Source organism: Ramularia collo-cygni, assembly GCF_900074925.1.
Source record: "Ramularia collo-cygni strain URUG2 genome assembly, contig: RCC_scaffold01, whole genome shotgun sequence".
Lineage (NCBI taxonomy): Eukaryota > Fungi > Ascomycota > Dothideomycetes > Mycosphaerellales > Mycosphaerellaceae > Ramularia > Ramularia collo-cygni.
The window spans coordinates 1,207,765-1,230,211 of record NW_019716255.1 but is presented as its reverse complement, the minus strand read 5'-3'; the positions used below and the strand labels follow the sequence as shown (position 1 = coordinate 1,230,211).

The 22,447-nt window shown below is 53.1% G+C and overlaps 7 protein-coding genes; 5 read left to right on the top strand and 2 right to left on the bottom strand.

Moving 5' to 3' along the window:
* Positions 1 to 6,215: 6,215 nt before the first annotated feature.
* Positions 6,216 to 6,592, top strand: RCC_00474 (uncharacterized protein; the record flags this gene model as incomplete). XM_023765625.1 has 2 exons in its annotated part: positions 6,216 to 6,492; positions 6,540 to 6,592. The coding sequence occupies 2 exons, from the start codon at positions 6,216 to 6,218 to the stop codon at positions 6,590 to 6,592; spliced, it is 330 nt and encodes a 109-aa protein (XP_023621393.1).
* A 1,603-nt stretch (positions 6,593 to 8,195) lies between these two features.
* RCC_00473 (related to 5-oxo-L-prolinase) lies at positions 8,196 to 12,722 on the bottom strand (the record flags this gene model as incomplete). XM_023765624.1 has 11 exons in its annotated part: positions 8,196 to 8,325; positions 8,376 to 9,010; positions 9,063 to 9,969; positions 10,017 to 11,135; positions 11,189 to 11,347; positions 11,403 to 11,501; positions 11,558 to 11,718; positions 11,771 to 11,856; positions 11,905 to 12,510; positions 12,561 to 12,609; positions 12,711 to 12,722. The coding sequence occupies 11 exons, from the start codon at positions 12,720 to 12,722 to the stop codon at positions 8,196 to 8,198; spliced, it is 3,963 nt and encodes a 1,320-aa protein (XP_023621392.1).
* Positions 12,723 to 12,912: 190 nt separating this feature from the next.
* RCC_12184 (uncharacterized protein) lies at positions 12,913 to 13,977 on the top strand (the record flags this gene model as incomplete). Its single annotated transcript, XM_023765623.1, has 1 exon — positions 12,913 to 13,977. The coding sequence occupies one exon, from the start codon at positions 12,913 to 12,915 to the stop codon at positions 13,975 to 13,977; it is 1,065 nt and encodes a 354-aa protein (XP_023621391.1).
* Positions 13,978 to 14,901: 924 nt separating this feature from the next.
* RCC_12183 (related to CUE domain protein) lies at positions 14,902 to 16,312 on the top strand (the record flags this gene model as incomplete). XM_023765622.1 has 2 exons in its annotated part: positions 14,902 to 15,771; positions 15,821 to 16,312. 2 exons carry the CDS (start codon positions 14,902 to 14,904, stop codon positions 16,310 to 16,312), a joined length of 1,362 nt encoding a protein of 453 aa, XP_023621390.1.
* A 334-nt stretch (positions 16,313 to 16,646) lies between these two features.
* RCC_00471 (related to monocarboxylate transporter) lies at positions 16,647 to 17,793 on the bottom strand (the record flags this gene model as incomplete). XM_023765621.1 has 5 exons in its annotated part: positions 16,647 to 16,737; positions 16,792 to 17,150; positions 17,201 to 17,290; positions 17,346 to 17,484; positions 17,633 to 17,793. 5 exons carry the CDS (start codon positions 17,791 to 17,793, stop codon positions 16,647 to 16,649), a joined length of 840 nt encoding a protein of 279 aa, XP_023621389.1.
* A 1,264-nt stretch (positions 17,794 to 19,057) lies between these two features.
* On the top strand, positions 19,058 to 19,837 carry RCC_00470 (uncharacterized protein; the record flags this gene model as incomplete). XM_023765620.1 has 3 exons in its annotated part: positions 19,058 to 19,191; positions 19,254 to 19,441; positions 19,500 to 19,837. The coding sequence occupies 3 exons, from the start codon at positions 19,058 to 19,060 to the stop codon at positions 19,835 to 19,837; spliced, it is 660 nt and encodes a 219-aa protein (XP_023621388.1).
* A 171-nt stretch (positions 19,838 to 20,008) lies between these two features.
* RCC_00469 (related to Glutamyl-tRNA(Gln) amidotransferase subunit B, mitochondrial) lies at positions 20,009 to 21,790 on the top strand (the record flags this gene model as incomplete). Its single annotated transcript, XM_023765619.1, has 1 exon — positions 20,009 to 21,790. The coding sequence occupies one exon, from the start codon at positions 20,009 to 20,011 to the stop codon at positions 21,788 to 21,790; it is 1,782 nt and encodes a 593-aa protein (XP_023621387.1).
* Positions 21,791 to 22,447: the final 657 nt, after the last annotated feature.

The following is a 22,447-nucleotide window of genomic DNA, read 5'->3' as shown; positions in this document are numbered from 1 at the left end:
CTGCAAGACTTTATTACATCGCCCATCTCATGGTAAAGTCGGCGATACGGCGGTTAATGAAGTCCGCAATATACAGCCTTGAACATGACAAAAGTATCCACGAGCGATGGAGTCCATCGTAAGCCTGTGTATGCTTGACCCAGAGCGGCTTAAAAAAACTCTCAATTCATTTCCACCATTATAACACCTGGGCAACTGCAACTCTTTTCAGTTGTATGCGCCATACTTCGAACTAGACCGGGCTTATCAATTACCAAAGGATAGAGATCCTTGTACCGGACAAGGTGGTCTCATCATTAGATCTAATCACCGACACGCTCGTACAGAACCTCATGCAAGAACACTTCACAAATCGAAGCCACACAGCCATGATGGGAAGCAGACTGAACACCTAAGCCATCGTCTGCACATTCTTACATCTCACAGCTAGCTCGCAAGAGTGGGAAATGGCAGCGAGAGCGACGAAAGACGAGACCTCGATAAGATTATCCACTTCGATCAAGGGATGGTCAGCAAAGTGGAAGGAGATCCATCCGTACAATGTGCCCACGTATGTTGCCCGCATATGCAGTGCGGAGTTGCAAACGCAAGGCGTCAGTCTTCAGCCATCAAACGGCGTTCCCGCAGTTTGACCATCCCTGACCCCGTTACTCGTAGGTACCCGTCTCGACTCCATGAGCCACGACCTTGTGCTCCACTTTGGACATGCGGTGCGCCTCTCCTCCACAACGTAACCCTCGGCACAGATCCAAGGGCAGCGTCATAGAAATCAAAACAAACACAGAAACACGAGAACATCAGGCGATGATGATGTCAATCCTTGTTGATGATATGTGCCATTTCATAAGCTATCCAACCAAAGTATGCATCCGTTATCATTTGTCCACAGTCGAGTCCCGACCTCCCGCCTTTCCCATCCATCATCCATACAAGTGTCCTCTGGTTCAGACAATGTACACTCTACCCCGCTTTCGTTAGGTCGTGAAGAAGTTTTAGACATAATGCGTAGTCGTGATTTACGCCTGCATTGCCTTGCGTCGCCGTGCAGTGGGTGGTGAAAATGTTTCCTGTAGCTGGCACGCCAAGCAAGGGCGATTCGTCCCTGGCGCAGGGCACTCTCCCTGCGAAAGGTTTTAAATATCCAGCATTTCCACATCCTGCTCATCCAGTCCGTGATTAAGAACATCATCCGCCGGGCCCCAGTTACCTTCGTACACCGTTGCGCCAGCGCGACGACGTCCCTCTACCCACTGCACTCCTCCCGCCGCCAAGAGTTGGTCGACTGCCGGACGCTGGGCTGGATCGGGCTGAATCATTCGCTTTACGATGCCGTCCAATGCCTCGGGGTCGCTGGGGTGAACCATAAATCTGGGAGGCTGACTGAGGTCTTGGATCCTTCCCAGCTTGCTCTGCGATGCTGACGGCCGCAGGAAGTCGAGGTCATCGTCGCTTTGATGAGATGCGCACAGAGACTCAGTAGACAGTCCATTGACAAGCTCGACTGGGTCGCCCGACTCATCGCGAACGAGGGTGTTGTCAGAGCTCCAGGTAAGGCTCGGCAAGTCGCTGAGATCGCCGGCTCGAAGACGCTGCCAAGAGGCACCATTGTCGGGAAGCACAATGTTGCCGGCAATTTCCAGCATGATCATACCCAGCGAGAAGATGTCGGCGGGTTTGTCGAACCGGCCAGAGAGGACCTCGGGACCGATGTACTCACGGTCACCCTCGCCATCCAGCCCTGCAGGTGCCGGCCAGGTGCTTGCCATACCAAAGTCGCCAATTTTCAGCAGACCCTCCCAGTCAATGAAGATGTTGGCGGGCTTGAGGTCAAGGTGAATGAAACCAGCGTCGTGGATGGACTTGACGCCCTGCGAGAGTTCGAGAAGGATCTTCCAGATGCGGAAGTCATCGAGTCGGCCCTTGAAGCCGGTCTGGAGAAGGAAGTCCTTCAAGTTGCCATTTTCGCAGTATTCCGTCTGAATGTAGAGGTGGTTCTTAGCCTCCCACTCATCCACCAGTTCCAGGACATGCTCATGACCTTGCAGAGCCTTCAAGATCTGCACCTCTTGCATCTTACGCTGGCGATCCTTGACTCCAGTGTACGGACGTCTAGACTTTTTCACGGCCCAGACTCTGTTGCTTGGGCTGAGCTTGGCTCGCGATGTGGAGGRTCCCTCAGCGAGAGGTTTTTGGACCTTGTAGACCTGGGAGAACTCGCCAGCGCCAAAGGGCACAACTTGCCCGAATCGTGTGGTAAGTGCCGGGTCCACATCGTTGCCAAAGTAGCCTGACGCATGACCTTGGCCGATGCTGACGCTGAAGGAGTCTCTCGGTCCGGTCGGCGTCGCTGGAGGAAAGCTGCAGCTGTTGAATGATAGGGACGCTCGGTGCTCCACAGATATCGACAGATTGCTTGGATCTGGAGGCGTGAAAGACTCAAGCGGTGTACGTGGAGAGTGGCCTTCTGCACTTTGACGAATGGCGATTGGGCTCGCTGTGGTCGAAGCTGGTAGACAATCAGACTTTGTACGTGCGCTTCTTTGCGAATCCAAAAGCGGAAAGGACCGGAAAGATCTTCTTGCAAGGGGCGAAGGGGTGGTCAGTCGTTGCGGTGGTTGCATCGACTGACTCCGAAACAAGGGCGGCGAGGCGGTTGCAGACGCTGTCAATGTGATGAATGGCATAGGCGAGTCATCAATTGCGCACTCTGCTCCCTTCTCCGCCCGGAACGAGGGCGTAGACGCAGMAAACGGGTACTTACAATCTTCCTCGGCTGCGGGTGGCGACAGCTCACGTTCAGCGGGTGATGCAAACGTGTCCGGGCCCAGCGAGGTTCTTCTCCCAAACAAACTGCTGCGTAGACTGTTACTCTTGCCGCCTTTAGATTGAGGTCTGATCGTTGTGGTCGACTTTGTGGGCGTTGGTGGCAGATCGTCCGGGCCGAGTTGACATTCCAGATCCTTGGACGGCGACGCAGTCATGTCGTCGTCCATGTCGATACTGAGAAAGCTGTTCCTCCGTGTGAGCTGGGGCTGGTTGACCTTTGATCCAAATATATTGACACCCTTGCCAAATGATTCTGGGGAGATCTTCGAGACGCGACCGTTGAATGGGGTACTAGGGCTTCCAAACTCGTGCATCGGCTGGGCCACCTTCCCCAGCGCTGATGGAGGGACTGCAGGGCCAATGTGGATCAGCGGGGCCTTTTTCGAGGGCGTGTCGGGCATGTTGGTGCTTGCAAACAGGGCAGAGGGTGGATCATCCATGTTACGGTTCCTCTTGGAGATAAGTCCAGTTGACATGAATGCCTGAGGAAGTGGCTTGGCCATCTTATAGCCGTCCGGTGTAGCATACGTATCTTGGCTGCTGGGCTCCAAATGACKCGGGCGCAAAGCACCGAGAGGCAACGATTTGGAGAACCCTGGACCCCGTCGCGGCGGTTGCGCCAATTGCTGTGCAGGTATGTCGTCAAATGCAAGAGGCGGAGCAGCGAACTCCTCCACATCCACAACACTCGACGTTGAAGACGACGGAGTCAGAGCGTGAGACAACGGATGTGGTTTGGGCGCTGACTGGTACTGCTTCTGCATTGGCGGAGGAAACATGACGGGAGGTTCGCTCGCATTGCCCCTGCGGAAAGGAGAGTCCATGTCTGGGCTACGGAGTGGCAAAGCTCCGTCCAACGATATCCTTGAGCGTGCACGGGCGAGTGTAGGACCCGCTGCTGATTCACGTGTTGAGTCCATGAACAAATTACGACGTGTAGCAGGTCCGGCTCGCTGCTGCAAGGTCGACTTTCGTAGACTAAACGGACGTCGCGGTGGTGAATGGGGCGCCTGCTCTTCATTCCAGCTGAACATGGCATTGCTGTCCTTGTCTTTCTCCTCGGACGCATCCGCAGAGTCATGGGTACCGTCAAAGCCATGGTCGAAGATGTTGAAATCCAGAGACGCGCCGTGTAAACTCCTGCGTTTGCTGCTGCGAGGGCTCCCGAGACTGGCAGCTTCAAGATTCATGACACCATCGCTCCGTTTCAGCGGACTCGACTTCATTGGAGAAGCATGCTCTCGCATGACTGGCTGCAGAAACTTTTCGGGACCTGGCTTTGCAAAGTCGATCTTCATAGGCGCGCTGAAGTCGCCCTCGGGCGCGGCTTTGAAAGCATCAGCACTACAATCCATGTTCTCCTGGTCGTGTTCGGCAGAACTCCGGCGTGTGGGGTATCTGGCAGTCGCGCTGGCTTGGTTGTTGATGTCGCTGAGAGCGCGGCGAAGTGGGCTGTTAGGCGAAGTCTTGCGCGATCTCATGCGAAGCGGACCGGTACGACCACCTGTAGTTTTGGGTCGAGCGTCGAAGTTGGTGGAATCTGCGCTATATGCGCGGCTTAGTCCTGAAGGTGATCGAGGGACCGGTGACATGGGCGCAGTGGGCGATGTCGCGTTTCCTCTGGCCACCAGAATGGAAGAGTAGCGCGACGGCTTGGAAGGTGAGCGCGAGAGCGAACGGCGGATCTGCCTGATCGTGGCGAATCCATCCAGTTGTGGACTGTGCGGATGCGATGGCGACAGCATATGCATGGAGCAGCCTCCCGAATGGCGCGGTGAGTATTCCAACTCCATCATCACGCGGTCGGCTGTGGTACCAGGTGCAGCGGGTGCGCCAGAGTGGGGTGTCGCGTCCGTAGGCGCGTCGGCGAGGCCTCTTGTATGTGAGCGCTGCGGGAGTGCCCGGCCTCTTGTTGATGTTGTGGATGTTGCTGCCTGCAAATTGGCGTCTGGAAGGATTGCGCTGAAGGCAACGGGATTCAAAGTTCTGGAGATGATGTCGTGTCGTGAGTCGTCGCGATAGCGGTGGATAATCAGGACGCGCCCAGGCGGGTGCAGACTATCGCGAGTGGTGCATGAGGCTGTGCGTGCGTCGAGGCAGCAATAACAGATTTCTCTCCCGGGGGTTTGGTGTTGTTCGGACGTGTATGGTGGGCGGGTGTGTGGCGGCGGCTGCTCAGTCTGGAATGCTCAAAGATCAACAAGGCGTCATCAGGGCCGCGAATGGTGCCGCGTCCTCCTCTTATGTGATATGGGTAACTGCTGCGCGAGAGAGGGTGCGCCAGCAGGCGATATGGTGGTGTGTGGAGGTGTGGGAGTCGGTTCGGACGGTTGATCCAAAGATGTGCGCGTCGTCGCGCGACTTCCCTTCCCGGGGCTGCAATAACAAACCCAACGTCTGTGCTTTTTTTGACCCTTGAATCTTGAATCTCCATCGCTCCCGTGGGCCGTCGGTACCACCCACCACCCTCCTCCACTCACATTGCAGGGATTTTTTTTGGTGAGGCAGACTCGACGGGTAGTGTATCGACGTAGGAACGTTTTTCCAGTGGCACAGCAGATGTCTTGCAAACACGCCCACTCACCACTCTCACACTACTTGGAACGCGACACAAACAGACGCCTCGGAAGCGGCAACACGTCTCGTGATGGTGAGAGGTGACACGGACATTATTGATCTAAGCGGGGCTGTTTGTTGGTCTCAAGCAAGCAGTGGGCTGGGGTATTCGAGATGCTATTTTCAGGCTCGACAACCGCCCACACAGCGTCTTCCCAGACAGCGGGCAACGGTTGTCAGAACAGACATCGAGACCACCGGTTCGTGGGTGGCCTCGTCGCGCCTGTGCAGCGGTTTCTGCGAAAAACCTGCAGAGCGGAGGGAAGCTTCCAAGGTTCTTGTCGAGACCCTTGGATCTAGGAGATGTTGGCGGAAGTGTGGTGCACTCCATCACTTTTCAGGACTCCCTAGTAGTAGGCTCGCTGAGATCCGAGCCGATCTCATTTCGGCGGGCATCGAGACACCCGACTGAGGTGAGGTGCTCTACCTTACCGCTGGCGATGCGGCCTTGCTGCACCCTGGCTGCAACAGATTTATCATTTCTGCCCCATCGACCTGTTCACATCGAGGCTTTGCTGCTTCTGGGCCCGCCGCTGCGGAGAGTCCTTGTCCTGTGACGTAAAATTACTTTGTTGGCCATTGACTTTCTTACGTCAAGCGCCCGTAGGCTGGCATCGCTCCCACATGCTACCTTTTTAGTCTTCCACCGTCCATCCATATCCATGCTCGAACATCCGCCATCTGCTGTCGGCAATTGAAGAAGAGGCTGAAACCTGCCCGAGACACTTTCACGCAAACCGCACTCACAGTTCTAACTCCCGACCTCCGCGAACATGGGCGCCGCCAATACTCCAGCACCTGCTGATGACAATGCTCGGCCCGTGAGACCTTCTCTCGTCTCTGCACGATCGCGCATCTCCTACAGGAAAAATACCGGAGAAGTGGTGACCCTGGATCTCACCAACTCCAAGGCAGCGGAGAGCCTGCGCGCGCTCTCCAAAACCAACGTCACGACCGATGTGGATAGAAAGTTCATCGCCGATGTGGAAAACGCGGAAGCTGGCGGTTTCGTCTCGACAGTCTACGACGCATTGTCTTTCTGGGTCATGGGTAAGTCGCAAGTGAGACATGTTGGAACGAAGCTGACCTCGACAAAGAAGCCGTGGAGATTGCCATGTTCGGGCCTTATGAAGAGGTTCAGTCCGCGTGAGTGCGCGATCTCACGAGTCACGAGTCACAACGCCCGCGCTGTACTTGCGGCGTTTCTCCAAAGCGTTCCCTTCCGCGCCGCACGTGAGGCGCACACGGCTGATTCGAGCTCCATTTGAGTGCTCGTGCAAATTGGATCGCTGAAAGCTGCCAGTGGGAAACGCTGTTCTCCTTGCGCACAGCAAGGACTGACTTCGCCCGTCGACAGCTCAGGCTCGCGGATAAACCACGCGCGTCAACGCCAAAACGTCCTCCATGTCAGCCGAGACTTGAGTGGAACTTTGTAAAGTTGACAGAGTACTTTCACACGCCCCCACCCAAGCGCCTGTTCCGTGCATGAGGTGCTATAGCTCGTTTGAACCCAAATGCTGTATTCACTCGCTGATAACTCGCCTCTGTGTTGGCGTTCCACTCCACCGCAGTGATCCAATCTACCAGGACCTGGGCGATACATCTCCGTAGCGAATACTAGCAAGTGGCCGTCACGCTCACTTTCGGATCTTGCGATTGTGGCCCACCAAAGCCTGCTCCCCGCCACATGTCCTAGAAAGCGGTTCAATCTGACGCGCGAAGGTGCTTTCCGCAACGGCCTTGAAACCCATGGAATAGACGCATCGGCCCCAGCTGGAACGCAGCATCCGTTTTGGGTGGTTGCTCCTCACGACGTCTGTCCATCGGATCTTGAGAGCGGGCATGTGTTTGAGATGGCAGTTGTTGAATGAGCGCATTCGAAGATCCATGTGGCTTGAGTAGGTATGAAATTGCTATTCAGAAGACATCAAGCTGTCATTGTGGCGCGGAACACACTTGGATATATCCGCCGCACCAGACTTTCAATTCATGCATGATACCTCATACGACATCATCACGCCATTCAACACTATACCCACACGCATCGACTCGATGTCACATGCAACACCATCGCAAGATCTTTGCGCGAAGACCGGCGTCCTGATGGGTACCGTTGGACTTGCTTCTCTCCGAGTTCACTTCGCTGAATAGTCTCTCAACGCGCTTTGACTGGCGAAGAACGTTGAGCACCGAAGACAGCGTTTCAGCCTCGCTCTCCCATCGCCCACTCAAGCTGCTTCCATCGAGAACGTGTTCGGTGTAAAATCCGTGTGTTCCTTAGGGAAATGTCAATGCATCGGAGGAAATCTTCTCTGTCGCTCACCAGTCTCCATTTGCTACTGTAGATGTGCCACACACCACTTTCGGCCGCTGCTTTGCGCCGCTTTGCCATTTGATTGAAGAGGCGTGCCACTTGAATCTGCAATCTCACGTTACCTACCTCCAGAACGACCGGGAAAGGGATGTTCGGTGGTTTTGTCCATCTACGCCCTTGGGATGCAGGCGCGTGAAATACATGATTAGTTACGAAAGGGAGGAAAGGGTAAGGATCTGCTCGAGGATGTCAACTTCGCTCGCGCACTGTATCAGGTTGAGCAGCCCCGGTCCGGCACTAGATTGAGGATCAATAAGACCTGCATATATTGCCTATTCGAGCAGGACTTGGCGCCCTACTATCCCAAAGAGTCCTGCAGGGACCGCCTGCTTGGAGTCTCAATGATGCAAGGGATGATGTGTATACATGGAGTATCTCATCATTGTCCAGCTTCAGCAGCTGCTTTCCAGTTAAATACGCTCCCTCGTTCGATGAAGCTCTGCTCAAGGATCGGATCACTTTTGAGATTCGCTCCATCGTCTTCTCGACCCCAGCCTCCTCCACCGGGCCTGTAAAACGTTAGTCCAGTCTAGCCTGAAATGAATATGGATAGACTTACGTGTGAATGACGATGCATTCCCCAGGCTGCGTTCGCAGTTCCATCTTACCACCGATATTGATCACTCGTTCGCTCCCATCTGGGTCTTTCTTAACAAAGAGATTCAGGCCCGCTTGTCCTGCATTACCTCCCGCCATACCATACGGACGAATTACTCTCCGCTCGCTCAGCATCGAGACAGACAATGGAATTCGAAATTCAATCTCTCGAATCACGCCGTTCCCTCCTCTGTGCTTTCCCCGGCCTCCAGAGCCATGACGAATAGAGAATTGGCGGAGAATGATCGGGTATCTCAGCTCGTAAACTTCCGGATCCGTAATACGAGTATTGGTCATGTGAACTTGAACTCCAGAAGTCCCATGCCAGGAAGGACCTGCACCTGAGCCTCCGCAAATCGTCTCACCCACACCGAAGCCAGGTGTCTCGTTGCCGTTACTATCCAGACCTCCCGTACCGAATGAGATCACGTTACAGCAGCCCTGAGAAGCTGCACATGCTTTGAAAGCTCCGAGTATTACATCTGTGATCCGCTGAGATGTAATGGGATTTCCGGCACAGACTGCTGCATGTTCTGATGGATTCAGCAATGACTGCTCAGGGATGATGGTTTCGGTTGGTGCAAGACAGCCTTGGTTCTGGTAATAGTATTAGCCATGTTTGTCGTTTCTTCTCTTGACGCATACTTGCCAGGGGAATATCCTCATTGATCAAGGCTCGCAAGCAATATATAATGGCGGAGTGGGCGATCGCTTTGGGCGCATTGAGGCAGTTGAATGTCTCTCGACCAGTCCCTGTGAAGTCAAAGATGCTGTTCCCAGTCTCCCCATCAATTGTAACCTTGAGCTTGATCTCAGTTCCGTCATCCATGAAGTCGGAAAATGTCAAGGGCTCCCCGTTGCCTTCGGCTGCCACCTGTTTGAGGTACTTTCGAACAGCTATCTCTGCATTTGTTTTGATGGCGTCCATGTAGAAATGTACCGTAGGTAGAGAGTACTCCTCCACAAGAGAGTCAATCAGATGAGCCCCTTTTTGGTTGGCGGCAATCGCAGCTTTAATGTCAGAGACATTGTCCTTGTATGTTCGCGTGCCACTACAGCCAGGGTATGAGGCTGGTTCGTCGTACAAGAATGCTCTGACTGCGTCTTCGTTGAACACTCCCTCCGTGACCACTTTGAAACCTATAGTCTTGGCACCCTCCTCATATAGCATGCGGCTGTCAGATGGCATGGAGCCGGGATGTATACCCCCAATCTCAGCATGATGGCCACGGCTAGCCACGTAGAAGATGATACTATCCCCGGCGTCGTCCCAGACGGGCGTGATGATTGTGATGTCGGGCAAATGAGTTCCACCAGCTACAGGATGGTTGGTGCAAATATGATCTCCTGGCTTGAGCTGACCGCGAAGCTTTTCATGCTGGTACCGAACGGCATATTCCATGGATCCAAGATGAACCGGAACATGCGGTGCATTAGCGACCAGCTTGCCGTCTGGCGAGAAGACTGCGCAGGAAAAGTCCAGACGTTCTTTGATGTTCGTAGACACGGAGGTCTTTTGGAACATGCGACCCATTTGCTCTGCGATAGCCATGAACCTGCAATATATTAGCGCCGCCTCTGTCGGTATGAATGGTATGCTTGCCTGTTGCCAAATACAGAAAGTCGAATGGGATCGACGATATTTGCAAGATCAGTCTTCTTGGCCTTTGGCAGCACGTCGATGATAACATGCTTGGAAAGGATAGTCGCCGTCGCTCCAGGCTCTACGATTAGTGTTTGTGTGCTGTCGAGCAGAATCGCGGGACCTGAAACAGTATTTCCCGGGACCAGCTTGCCCAGCTCAAATACGGGAGTATCTACAGTTCCAATGGTTGCAAATGTGACTCTGCTTACGGTACGCTGTTGTTCAGGCAGCGCCGCGGTCGTTGTCACGGCCCCGAACTCCTTGTGGGGAGTTTCGGCTGGCAAAGTCGAAGATGAGCCAACGCCTCGCACCCGGATATCTTCTACCAGTACTTCTCGCTCGGGGAACGTGAAGCCGAATTCACGCTCATGTTCCTTATGGAAGGCAGCCCGGAAGTCGCCATCAGCTGGTTCAGGTACCATGAGTCTATTGTCCGTTCCTTGATACCGCACGTTCAGATATGCCTCATTATGAATGTTGACTAGGTCAGCTCCATCGGCCATTAGCGCCATTGTAGCCTTCTCTTTCAACCCGTCGATCCTGCTTCGTATCGCAGTCAGAGTCGAATCATTGACCGCACCTGATGCTGGTTCTTGAGCTTCATGTACAAGGTCTGCAAGAGCCATGCCATAAGCGGACAAAACTGAAGAGTACCTGTGAACGATCACTTTCCGCACTCCAAGGGAAGCCGCCATTGCGCAGGCATGCTGGCCACCGGCACCCCCGAAGCAAGCTAGATGATGGGCAGATGTGTCAAAACCGCGAGCTTCCGTGATCAATCGGATGGGTTTGACCATTGACTCATTTGCGACCTCAATGAAGCCTAAAGCGACTTCTTCTGGCGATTTGTGCTGACCAGTTTCGCTGTTGATCTGATCTGTGAGTTGCGTAAACAGCTTCATCGTTACTTCGAGGTCTAGTGGTTCATCCTCGTTCGGACCGAAGATCTTGGGAAATGAATCTGGAAGTAGTCGTCCGAGGAAAAGATTGGCGTCAGTTACCGTTAGCGGACCTCCCTTTCGATAGCATGCTGGGCCGGGATGAGCACCAGCACTTTCCGGGCCAACAACGAAGAGTCTTCACACCAAGTCAGTGTGGTTTACTGATCATCACAAGTGCTTTTGACTTACGAATTCTTCCAGAAAAGCCGACTGCCACCGCCAGCCGCTACGGTATTGATGTCAAGCTGGGGAGCCATAATGGACACGCCGGAGATTGTAGTTTCAAAGGTATGCTCAAACTTGCCATCAAATCGCGACACATCTGTAGATGTACCTCCCATGTCGAATCTTGGATGGCCGTCAGAAATCTCGGAGAGTTGATTCGGTCGACGACTCCACTCACCCTATGATTGGCACGCCATCTTCAGGATCATAGGAAGTACGCGCGTGGCCAACAACGCCTCCAGCAGGACCTGACAAGATCGCCCGTAATCCAGAGAATCTGCAAGCTGCTGTTAGACACGTTAAAGGGTGCAAGCGCCGGCAGTTTCCCCTCACTTTTCAAAGTTGACAAGGCCACCATCGCTTTGCATGAACTCGCAACGGGTGTTATCACCCGTGAGACCATCTTTGAACCCAGCTCGGAAGCTTTCCACGTATTTCTTGATCACAGGAGTCAAATATGCGTCAGCGGTCGCACTTATACCACGGGATGTCATCTAGCTTGCATTAGCATTCACTTTTATAAGACACTGGATGGCTCGTCTTTACCTTGATCATGGGTAGAAGTTGGCTAGACAATGATATCTGGGTGAATCCAATGTCTTTGGCGATGCTTTCCACCACCAACTCGTGCTCTAGAGATTCGTCAGCAAATTTCAAGCACAAGTTTCAGAAGTACATGCCCGCGAATGTGTATGAGTGCACCAGACAGACGGCTATTGATCGATAGCCCTTGTCAAACAGAGTCTGTAAGTCTCGTCGCAACGAATCTACACTCGGCTTCCCCAAGACTCTCACAATCTCCCCAGAGACGCCCTTGCGCAGATCAGGATCAGAGAGCAGCGACGCTTCCAACGCTGCTATATCGGGCTCCGGGTTCTGCTGGTACTCCTCAATAGTGACCCGCTCGTCGACTTCAATTACGTCTTCGTATAAGACATCAGGTCGAACGATGTTCAGATCGAAAAGCTTCGGTCTTGATTGCGTGCCGATGCGAAGCGCATCTCGGAACCCCTTGGTGATTAGGAGCGCCACACGATCGCCCTTACGTTCCAGGAGAGCATTTGTCGCCACAGTTGTGCCCATACGGATACTGAGATCCGCAAGGCCGCTTACATCTATTTTCTCACCCCGCGAGATCTTCTGCCCAGTAGCTCGTTGCAGGATTCGTCGTATTCCCTCTCTTGGAGCATCCTCGTAATTGGAGGGGTCTTGTGACAAGAGCTTCACGACAATGTCATCCTGTCCATCGATAATGCCAAGGCAATCTGTGAAGGTGCCACCTCGATCTGCTCCATTTCAGCTGCCTGGCCGCCTTGGACATGGCATGAGAGCTTACCAATCGCAATCTTGACCTTGAGACCATTCTGTTRACCAATGTCACCCATCTGGAAAAGTGAGAAAAGTAGCGAGGTTTGAGTCGATGTTGTTACTACATCTCTTCGAGACGAATCGCCAAGGCCGAGAACTTCATATAAGCAGGACTGACCTGTATCCACATGATAGGCCAAATTCTCGCCTCGGGCAGCGGCCAATCTGCGAGCAGCCAAGAAGACTCTATGCCAGGCGCTTGCAGTATCTATATGCCTATCCTGAGAGCGATGTGAGCGCAGATCAAAGCCTGAGCAAGTCTATGCTCATCCACAATCGCCTCACTGCACCCATCCGTCAAGAAGCAATCTCACCGGACAATGAATACCAAGGTTCCCGAAGCTGAAGTCGGGCCCGTCGAGAAAGGCTCATTCAATGGCAAGCAGGAAGATGTAGCAGCAAAGTTCCTCTCCCAGATCCATCCAAGCATAACCCACGAGCCCGTCACTCCAGAAGAAGATCGCAAACTGCTTTGGAAGATCGATCTCATAATTGTTCCGTTGCTATCGATCACGCTCATACTCGCAGCAGTTGACAAGGTTATCATCGCGAATGCGGCCATTTATGGAATGAAGGAGGACACCCGTCTCACCGGGAACGACTACTCATGGGTCGGATCGATCTTCTACTTTGGATACCTCCTCTTTGAGTTCCCAGCTGCATACTTGACTCAAAGACTGCCAGTAGCGAAGTTTCTGGTCGGGAACGTGGTAGCCTGGGGAGTGTTGATGCTTTGCACGGGTGCCACGTCAAACTTTGCTGGATTAGCAACATGTCGGTTCATCATGGGCATGGCAGAGGTTCCGGCATTCCCCGTCTCGAGCATCATCACGGCGATGTGGTGGAAGCGATCCGAGCAGCCTATCCGAGTGGCATTCTGGCTCAACCAGGGCTCTTCGATATTCGCCGGGAGTATCAGCTATGGGATCGGCCATACGCATACCTCCGTCGCACCCTGGAGGCTACTTTTTCTGGTCCTTGGTGCCTTCTCGATCTTGTGGGCAGTGGTACTCTACTTTTTCCTGCCAGACTCGCCGGTCTCATGCTGGTACTTGAGCGAGCGAGAAAAGTACGTTTGCCTGCGGCGGGTCCAAGGCAACAATACTGGCATGGAGGACAAGGTCTTCAAATGGTACCAAGTACGGGAGTGTTTAGTGGACCCAAAGACATGGCTTCTAGCGTTGTTCGCCGTGGCGCAGAACATTCCGAATGGAGGTCTTGTAAATTTCCCAAGGTGTGGGACCTCCGATAGCAATTCGCTAATGCTTCCAGGTCACTTTCAGCTCCATCATTGTTTCGGGTCTTGGATACAACAGGCTGATTACAACCGTGTGAGTGAACACAGATCACACCGATGCCAGAATGGACATCTGACCACACGTTAGGCTCGGCAGCCCTACTGGCATCRTTGCCACCGCGTGGCAATTGGTGTTCGCGTACCTCGTCGCAAAGATTCCCAACATCAGATGTGCCACCATCGCGCTGATGAATGTGGTACCCATTGTAAGCGCGATTCTGATGTGGAAGCTACCGCGTGAGAACAAAACTGGTCTGTTAGCTGCTTACTACTCGTTCTACTCCTACTGGGGACCTTATGTTCTTGCCACCACGCTTCCCATGGCCAACTGCTCCGGACATTCCAAGAAGCTGACAATGACGGCTGTTTTCTTCTTGTCTTATTGTGTTGGGAACATCATTGGTCCACAGACGTTCCAGGCAACGGATGCACCAGACTATACGCATGGGTATGAGGGACTGCTCGGGTGCGTCGTGGTGGCGATCGTGGCCATCTCAGCGTACGGACTGTTGTGTCGTTGGGAAAACCAGCGGCGAGATTCCGCCCTGCAAGGCGGAGCAGACGRGCACCGAGAGGAGGCGTTCTCCGACCGGACGGACAAGGAGAAGCCGTCGTTCAGGTATATATATTAGAAGTCGTCGAGTGCTGGGAGCAGCCGAGCAGTATCTTTGGAGCCAGTTTTCATCGCATCTCACCACCACAAGCACAGTGCATTGTCTAGCAGTTCGGTGTCGTCATGTGAGTGTCCCAGCGCGTTGGGTTCTCGAATGATGCAGCAATCACTGTCGCTTCACGTCATGCCGACCATGATCAGAGCCACATCAGCAAGATAGATGCGCATCGAATGTTGTGGTGATGTTGATGGAAGATTGTATTTTGACGCGATGGAAAGCTTCRATCAACGCCAACGCCAACGCCAACGCCAACGCCAACGCCACCCTTGCACGCCACCAGACGCGTCGAGCAACTTCATCGCGAACATGACCCATCGTCATCTCATACTCCAGGGATCATGGACGAATACGCCGATGCACCAAGAGCCAAGCGGTTGAAAGTGGAAAGTGACCTTGCAAATGACAATATTGACGAAAGCGATGATGGAGAGAGTACCGAGTACAAGCTGGCACTGCTGGCCTCTCAATTTCCAGACAAGAGCACCGATGTCCTGCTCGATTATGTTATTGCATACGGAGGAAATGTGAAGCAGGTAGTACATGCCATCAGTGGCGAGAGGGAAAGTGCAAAGAGGAAACGCGTGCAACCAATAGCTCGGGGCCATCAGTCTTCCATTGCCTCCTTCACCGGGACATCAAAGCAAGAAGACGGGACATTTCCAGGAGGAGCAATCGGGTCTCTCACGAAGAAAGGCAAGACTTTGCATCTGTTCTCTCCCAAAGATGTCGAAACTCACACCCCATGCTCGATCATTCATAACTTCCTACCAAGTGAGGCTGCCGATGCTTTGCTCCGCGAACTCCTCGACGAGTCCTCTCGTTACAACCGCAACGAATTCCAGATGTTTGAGCGTACCGTCACTTCTGGTCACACCTGGAAGCTCTATGTAGACACCGAGGACGAAGTTGTGAGACAACAGAAAGGCTCTGCTTACGACGGCTCGGATGCGGCCCTCAACGTGAAGCAGACCACGCCTGAACTGCTGAAAGCTTCGTCCATGGTCAAGGATGCGGTTAACAAAGAAGTCTCACGACGCACACGAGATCACCAGCCTGATGGAAAGAAACTCAAGTTCCAATCACCGGATGAATGGCGGCCAAACGCAGCACTTGTAAACTGCTATGATGGACCAAAAGAAGGGATGGGGTTCCATACAGATACACTGACCAACATAGGCCCGCGACCGATCATCGGAAGCTTATCATTAGTATGTGCCGCAGAGCAAATCTACCATGATGGCTGCTAACATTGAACAGGGAGTGGCCCGTCAATTTCGCGTTCGCCGCATAGTATCAAAGGACGACAAACGACTCGCCGATGAACAAGGCCAGATCGCAATCCACCTCCCTCACAACTCCTTACTGGTCATGCATGCACAAATGCAAGAAGAGTGGAAGCATTGCATTTTGCCCACGGCCACGATTGATCCTCATCCAATCGCTGGTGGACGGCGTCTAAATGTCACTTATCGCTATCTAAAAGACTTCATGGAGCCGCAGTATACGCCTCGTTGCAAGTGTGGCGTATCCTGCGTTTTGCGCTGCGTAATGAAGTCCAGCGCTACGAGGGGAAGGTACATGTGGCAGTGCTTTGCTGATCGCAGTCCTGGAGGAACCAGCTGTGGTCATTTTGTCTGGGCTGAGTTCGATGAAGATGGGAGGCCTTCCTGGGCTGAAGGCTACAGGGGCAATGTCAACGTAGCAAATATCGCTGCTGGCCCGGAGGTCAAATCGCCGGACTGTCGCTGAAGCATCTACGGCAAGCTTCCTCGTCCTTGGGTCAAAAACTTGCATGAAGTCTGGCATAGCTCTGGAAGTTGAGCCGCGGTGACGACACGCGGCGTCTTCGATGGTCTCAATGCTTCTTCCAACCAGAGCAGTGCCTCTCATCAGTGAAGCTTTTTTTGATCGGACAGAGTTGCACGAAACGTGGAGCAGACTACAGCACGCTCCTCTTCGGTTTTGAGCCGCTCTCTGGTGATCTAGTACGCTCTGGCCAGCCAAGATGCCATGTGTCGAAGCGATTTACTGATGCGGGATCCACCGATTCTACTGACAGCAAGATCTGCATAGATCACACTGCTTATATCCTCGCCTCCCAATCCCATCCCACTTTCGCAAAACGAGTAGTGACCAACAATACGCTTCCTATAAAGAACGAAGTCCCGGCCCAACTAGAAAACGTCAGTCGATTGCCCCTGAGACAAACCCGCAGAACGCAGACCTACATCTGAGCCGACAGATAGCCTCCATTACTGCGTTGAATCAACGCACCAGCAAGCGGTGGACCGGTAAGAGCAGCGAAGCTGATAATCGAGAATGTCATGCCCATTCTCACCCCCGCCTTCTTCATATCCGGTACCCGCATCAAGGAGCCGAAAACAGCTGGGAATAGCGATTGCACTCCAGCGGAGCCTGAGCCATACAGGGCTGCGAACGCAAACAGTCCAGGCACGGATTCGACGCCTATCCAACCGAACATCATGATACTACATAGCGAGGTAAACGGAATGAGGGTGTTGAGGCTGCCAATCCGATCCGCGAAGTAATTTGGCACAAGGCGAAAGATGAATCCTACACATACGACCTGTCACGCGCGTCAGCGAACAACGATTCGATAGCAGCAGGGCAACATACAGTCAAGAGCAGATTGATGGATTGTTGATAGCTCACGCCCAGTACATTGCGGCCGTAGGATCCAATGTAGAAGAAGGCGAAATACAGACCCTGATCAAGTCTTGTCAGCATTGCGGCCGAACTGCAAGGATCTCTTGCAACGAACCCAGAAGTTGAAGAACATCGCAGCGCAGTATAATGCATACGGGGCTTCCTTGAATGCCGTCCATTCGATAAGAGGGCCAGCCTTGCGTGGTGGTAAGCGTGTTCTGTAAAGGGCGATTGTAACTGCGTTCGTGGCAAGCCTGTTGAAGTTGTACCACGTTAGACTCGGTTTCTGCGGTAGCCATCTCTCAGCAGCGTGGTCCCCTCGTCACGACATATGGAAATTTGCCAGCAGGGAATGCACCGCGATGCTAGAGATGTGGGTCATAACGATCAATCAGAACTCACATGACAAAACCAATTACTCTGACCGTCCATGGGAACCCAATCCTAGGCAACAGCTGCTGGACAACGATCGGAATGACAACGCCACCAGTGCAGGACCCTAGAGCAGCGATGCCAACAACAAAAGCCCTCTTCTTTGCAAAGTATGTCGTGAGCAGGGACATGGCCGGGCAAAAATGCAGACCATTAGCAATCCCCGAACATATCGCTTGTGCGAGAAACAGCTGCCAAAWTGTGGTTGCTTYCGCGGTACAGAAGATACCCACCAGTTGGAAGATGGATCCTGTGACGTACACCCATTTAAAGAGACCTCCGTCTGTCGCTCTTCCTGATATCGTACCGATGAAGAACAGTAGGAAGAGTTGTACGGATCCAATCCATGATATCGTCGAAGGCTCAACTTCAAGTACTGTCTCGTAGTATGTTTGGAACACTCCAAATGAGGTAATGTAGCCGAAAGTGGAGAAAATCGTCAAGTGAGTGCAGAGTACTTGGGTCCAAGCGACCGACCCTCCGTCTGGTGGCGGTCCTGGATCTATCCGCGATGAAGTGGCGGATCTCCCAGTAATTGTTCGTGTCAGGTTAATCGATGGTTGACTTTCAGGCAAAGCCTCTTCCTCGTTGCCGGAGGTGGCCGGATGATACCGTTCGCCAGGCAATGGTTGTTTGATGTTATGTTCGAGATGATCCCCTTGTACCCCTGGCCAAGATCGTATATCAGGGTCGGTCGCCAATGGATGAGACCAACCATACTTGACCTGTAACGAAGAATCCATATTCGCTTGATAAGTGCACGGAGGGTCATGAGCTTGGGTCAGCTTGTAGGAAGCGTGAACGAAAAACAGTCGGATTCTTGGTGGTTGCAGCAGAAAGGTCTTTAGCTTGCTTGCAGACTGTAGGTAAAGATGGCGAGGTGGTTATGAAAGATGCATCCCTTCCTGAGCCAATGATGAAAGCTGCAAATGGCACAAGCGAAAGCGGAGACCTCCTGCTCTCTGTTGTACTCGCCCGAGCGGCTCTTATGACATCGCAAAGTTCGGCAATGCTCTGCCCAGCGGGTACCGAGCATGTACACATCTCTTGTCTGGTTGTGCGCTTGCTCATGGCAGAAGATCCACGTGGTAGCGGAGCATTTCGGCATAGCAAACTTCGAAAGCTTGTCGCTCTATCAGACTGCTAGACTCCTTTGCCACGTGTCGTGGTGTGAAAGTCTTGCCATGATTTGGTAGTGTTGGAAGCCCAAAGCGAGTAAACTGAGTGTGAAGGATCGAAAACAACCGCGACTTTTGTCACATTTTACAAGCCTTGACCTGAGTCACTGCTAGTGTTCGGTGGAGTGGCCATGACCACAGTTCCACGAWCACAAATTTCGTTCACCTTTGGTACGGTAAGATTCGAAAACACTTCAAGTTCCAAGAGCAAAAGAGGATGTCAGAATTCGACACCCAGACCCCTGATGTGGTTACGATCGAGACCGAACGGCTTCAGCTGAAGACTGTGGTCATGGAGGACCTGGATGATATGCTGCCTATCATGACAGACCTGAGAGTTATGCAGTGGTCGTGGGCTTCCCTTCCACGTCAATCGACATCGTTGCGTACAAGCGCTTACCTCGATGTTCAAGTTCCAAGCCGCCGGTAGAGAATGAGGAGCAGGCCACTCGCTGGATGCGTACGAAATGCTTTGGCAGATCTACCGACCTCTTCAATTTTGCCATACGAGAGAAAGCCATCGATGGTACGCCGCAGAAAGTTGTGGGCATCATGGGCTTTTCTCAGGAACCGGGAACAGTTGGCTATATGATGAACGCTGGTGTGCATGTCAAACGCGTGGTGCCGGGGCTTTCAAATGCTGACCATGGGTATTCCAGATTACGCAGGCAGAGGATMCGCAACAGAAGCTCTGAGGGCGCTCATCCCGGCCTTCTTTGCTCGGACGCCCCCGGCTAGCGAAGGTGGGACCGGCGTTGACGCCGTGACGGCGTACATAGACACGCGAAATGCTGGCAGTCAACGAGTATTGGAGAAAAGTGGATTCACAAGGTGCGAGTACCTCACCGACCAGGGCATACATGTGCAGGACAATCCTCACAATAAGATGAGTGATTCTTGGGTGTATCGAATCGCGAGACCAGGAAAGACTCTCGAAGAACTTGGCCTCATTCCTGGTCGGGATGCAGATGAGCCTCCAGAGCCGCCGGTGCAGTGAAGGTGTTGGTGTATGGAGGAAGAGGAGAGGGAAAGGAGAGAAAATGGGCCTTGGGAGGTAATGTAGCAGGCTGGAGATAGTTTAGCCGGGAATTAACCTCCCAGATCGACCTCTACTTTTGACCGAGGAGGCGGCCTCAGCTGTCTGTATTGAGGTGAGCTTCAACAGACCATGACCGTTTTGTCATTCATTGCCCACACGACAAGGGCGTCGGTCCGCGTCCCACGTCCCTGCATCGTTGCGAAATGGCTCCAGTCTCGCTCCGTTTCCGTGACCGCACCCTCCCGTAATCTGGACCCAGTTCCACTTCGCAAGCACCTCAAGGATGAAGCCAAAAGAAAGAGAGCCGAAGCGAAAGCATCTGCTGGTGGAAAGGATGGTCGGATGAAGGTCGACCCGCGACTGGACAAGTGGGAGTTGACTGTGGGCATTGAGATCCATGCCGAGCTGAATACCGCCTGCAAGCTCTTCTCCAGCGCTTCTGCATCCGCCCCAGAGGATTATGATGTTGCCAACAGCAGAGTCGCGCTGTTCGACGCCGCAATGCCTGGGTCCCAGCCGCACTTCCAACGCGCCACTTTGCTGCCGGCTTTACGAGCCGCAATAGCCCTCGGCTGTGATGTGCAGAGAAGGAGTGGATGGGATCGGAAACATTACTTCCATTGGGATCAGCCGAATGGATATCAAATCACACAATACTATGCACCGTTCGCCAAGAACGGCAGTCTCACGCTGGCGGCGGAGGATGGTGTGCCATCAGCTGAGTTGCAAGGCGCAGAGAGTTTGGTCATCGGACTGAAACAGATCCAGATGGAACAGGACACCGCCAAGACTACTTCTCATGGGCACTCCACTCACCACATTGATCTCAACCGCACTGGACATCCTCTGATTGAGATCATCACGTTACCACAGATACACTCTCCACAGACGGCAGCGGCAGTGGTGAGGAAGATCCAGGCTGTGCTCAAAAGTGTGGATTCTTGCGTGATGGGTATGGAGCTGGGTGGACTCCGTGCAGATGTCAATGTGTCTGTGCGAGAGCGTGGCACGAGTGGACTGTTGTCGTACAGTGGTGTCACTGGTCTGGGACAGAGGACTGAAATCAAGAACTTGGCTTCTTTCAAGGCGGTCGAGGACGCAGTGATTGCAGAACGCGATCGTCAAATATCCGTGCTTGAAGCAGGAGGTGTGATTGAGGGCGAGACCAGAGGCTGGACGCTGGGCGCGAAAGAGACCACAAGGCTCAGAGGGAAAGAAGGAGAGGTTGATTACAGGTACATGCCTGATGCGGATCTTCCGCCTCTCCTGGTTGGCGAAGATTTGGTCGAGCATCTGCGACAGACATTGCCGGAGCTCCCTGACGAGACCGTGGAAAGGGTTTGTGCGGACTACGGGCTAAGCTTCAAGGACGCGAAAACCATCGTCAGTCTCGATGGAGGTGATCGGTTGGAGTTCATGGAAGACACCATCTCGCGTCTCAAAGTGCTCAGCCAAGAAGACCCTCTCAAATTGGGGAAGACGGTCGGGAACTGGGTCCTGCATGAGCTTGGTGGTCTCATACCACCTTCTGCTACGTGGGAGGACATATCAATCTCCCCACAGGAGCTCACCGATATCATCAAACATTTGTTGGGGAAGGRGATTACTGCTAGAGCTGCCAAACAGCTTGTCTCCACACTTCAAGAACTGCCCGTCACGGACCAGCGACCCAGTGTTGAACAGTTGATTGAGGATGGCGGCTTGCGTCTTCGACCACTCTCAGAGGATGAGTACATCGCTCTGGCTCAACAGATCATGGAAGAGAGTCCTGACATGGTCGCCGCTGTTCGCGAGAAGGGCCAGAAGGGCAAAATCATGTGGTTTGTTGGGCAGATGGTGAGGAGGGGTGATGAAGGGACAGTGGAGCCTGAGAAAGCACGAGCTGTTGTGGAGGGCATATTCCGCGATTGAAATCGACTATCGGGCGAAGTTACGACCGAGCTCTTGACGGCCACTCTCCGGTCTTGTTGGACGACATGCAAACAGCCGTTCTCAAACAAGAATGAGGGCAATTATGTGGAGTTGTGCGAACTAGAGAATYCCATGTTACCTCTCGGCTCGCGATTCCCAGCTCTCGACTCTTCTAAAGAGGGATTGCAGCACACCCTGCATGCAGCGGAATGACTCTACTCAAGTGTCAGCAACAGAACCGGGCGGTAAGATCATCTTGCGAATATCATGCGTACTGTGAGCTGTCAACCGTACAAAAATCCGCCTACTTTCAGGAACAGCTTGTCCGCAGTCACCGGATCGAACTCTGCCACAATGACAACTCTAGAGAGCCGAATGAAGTGGGGCATGCACTGTCGTGTTAGAAACGCGCTCGAGATCTCGAAAGCAGAACCGGTTCGGTCGAGGATTAAATGGATCTCGTGCAGAAGAACGTGGTGTGTACAACGAATCAGCCTCAGCCAGTGTGCCACATTCTCATCACCATTGCCGCACTGAAAATTCAAAGACAGTGCCGCCGCCGTAGTATGATGCCTTCAAAATAAATCAGGTCTAAGTGCTCCACAGAGCAAGTCACTTGCTATGGCAATGATTTTCTTTTTGGAGCGACAACTATGT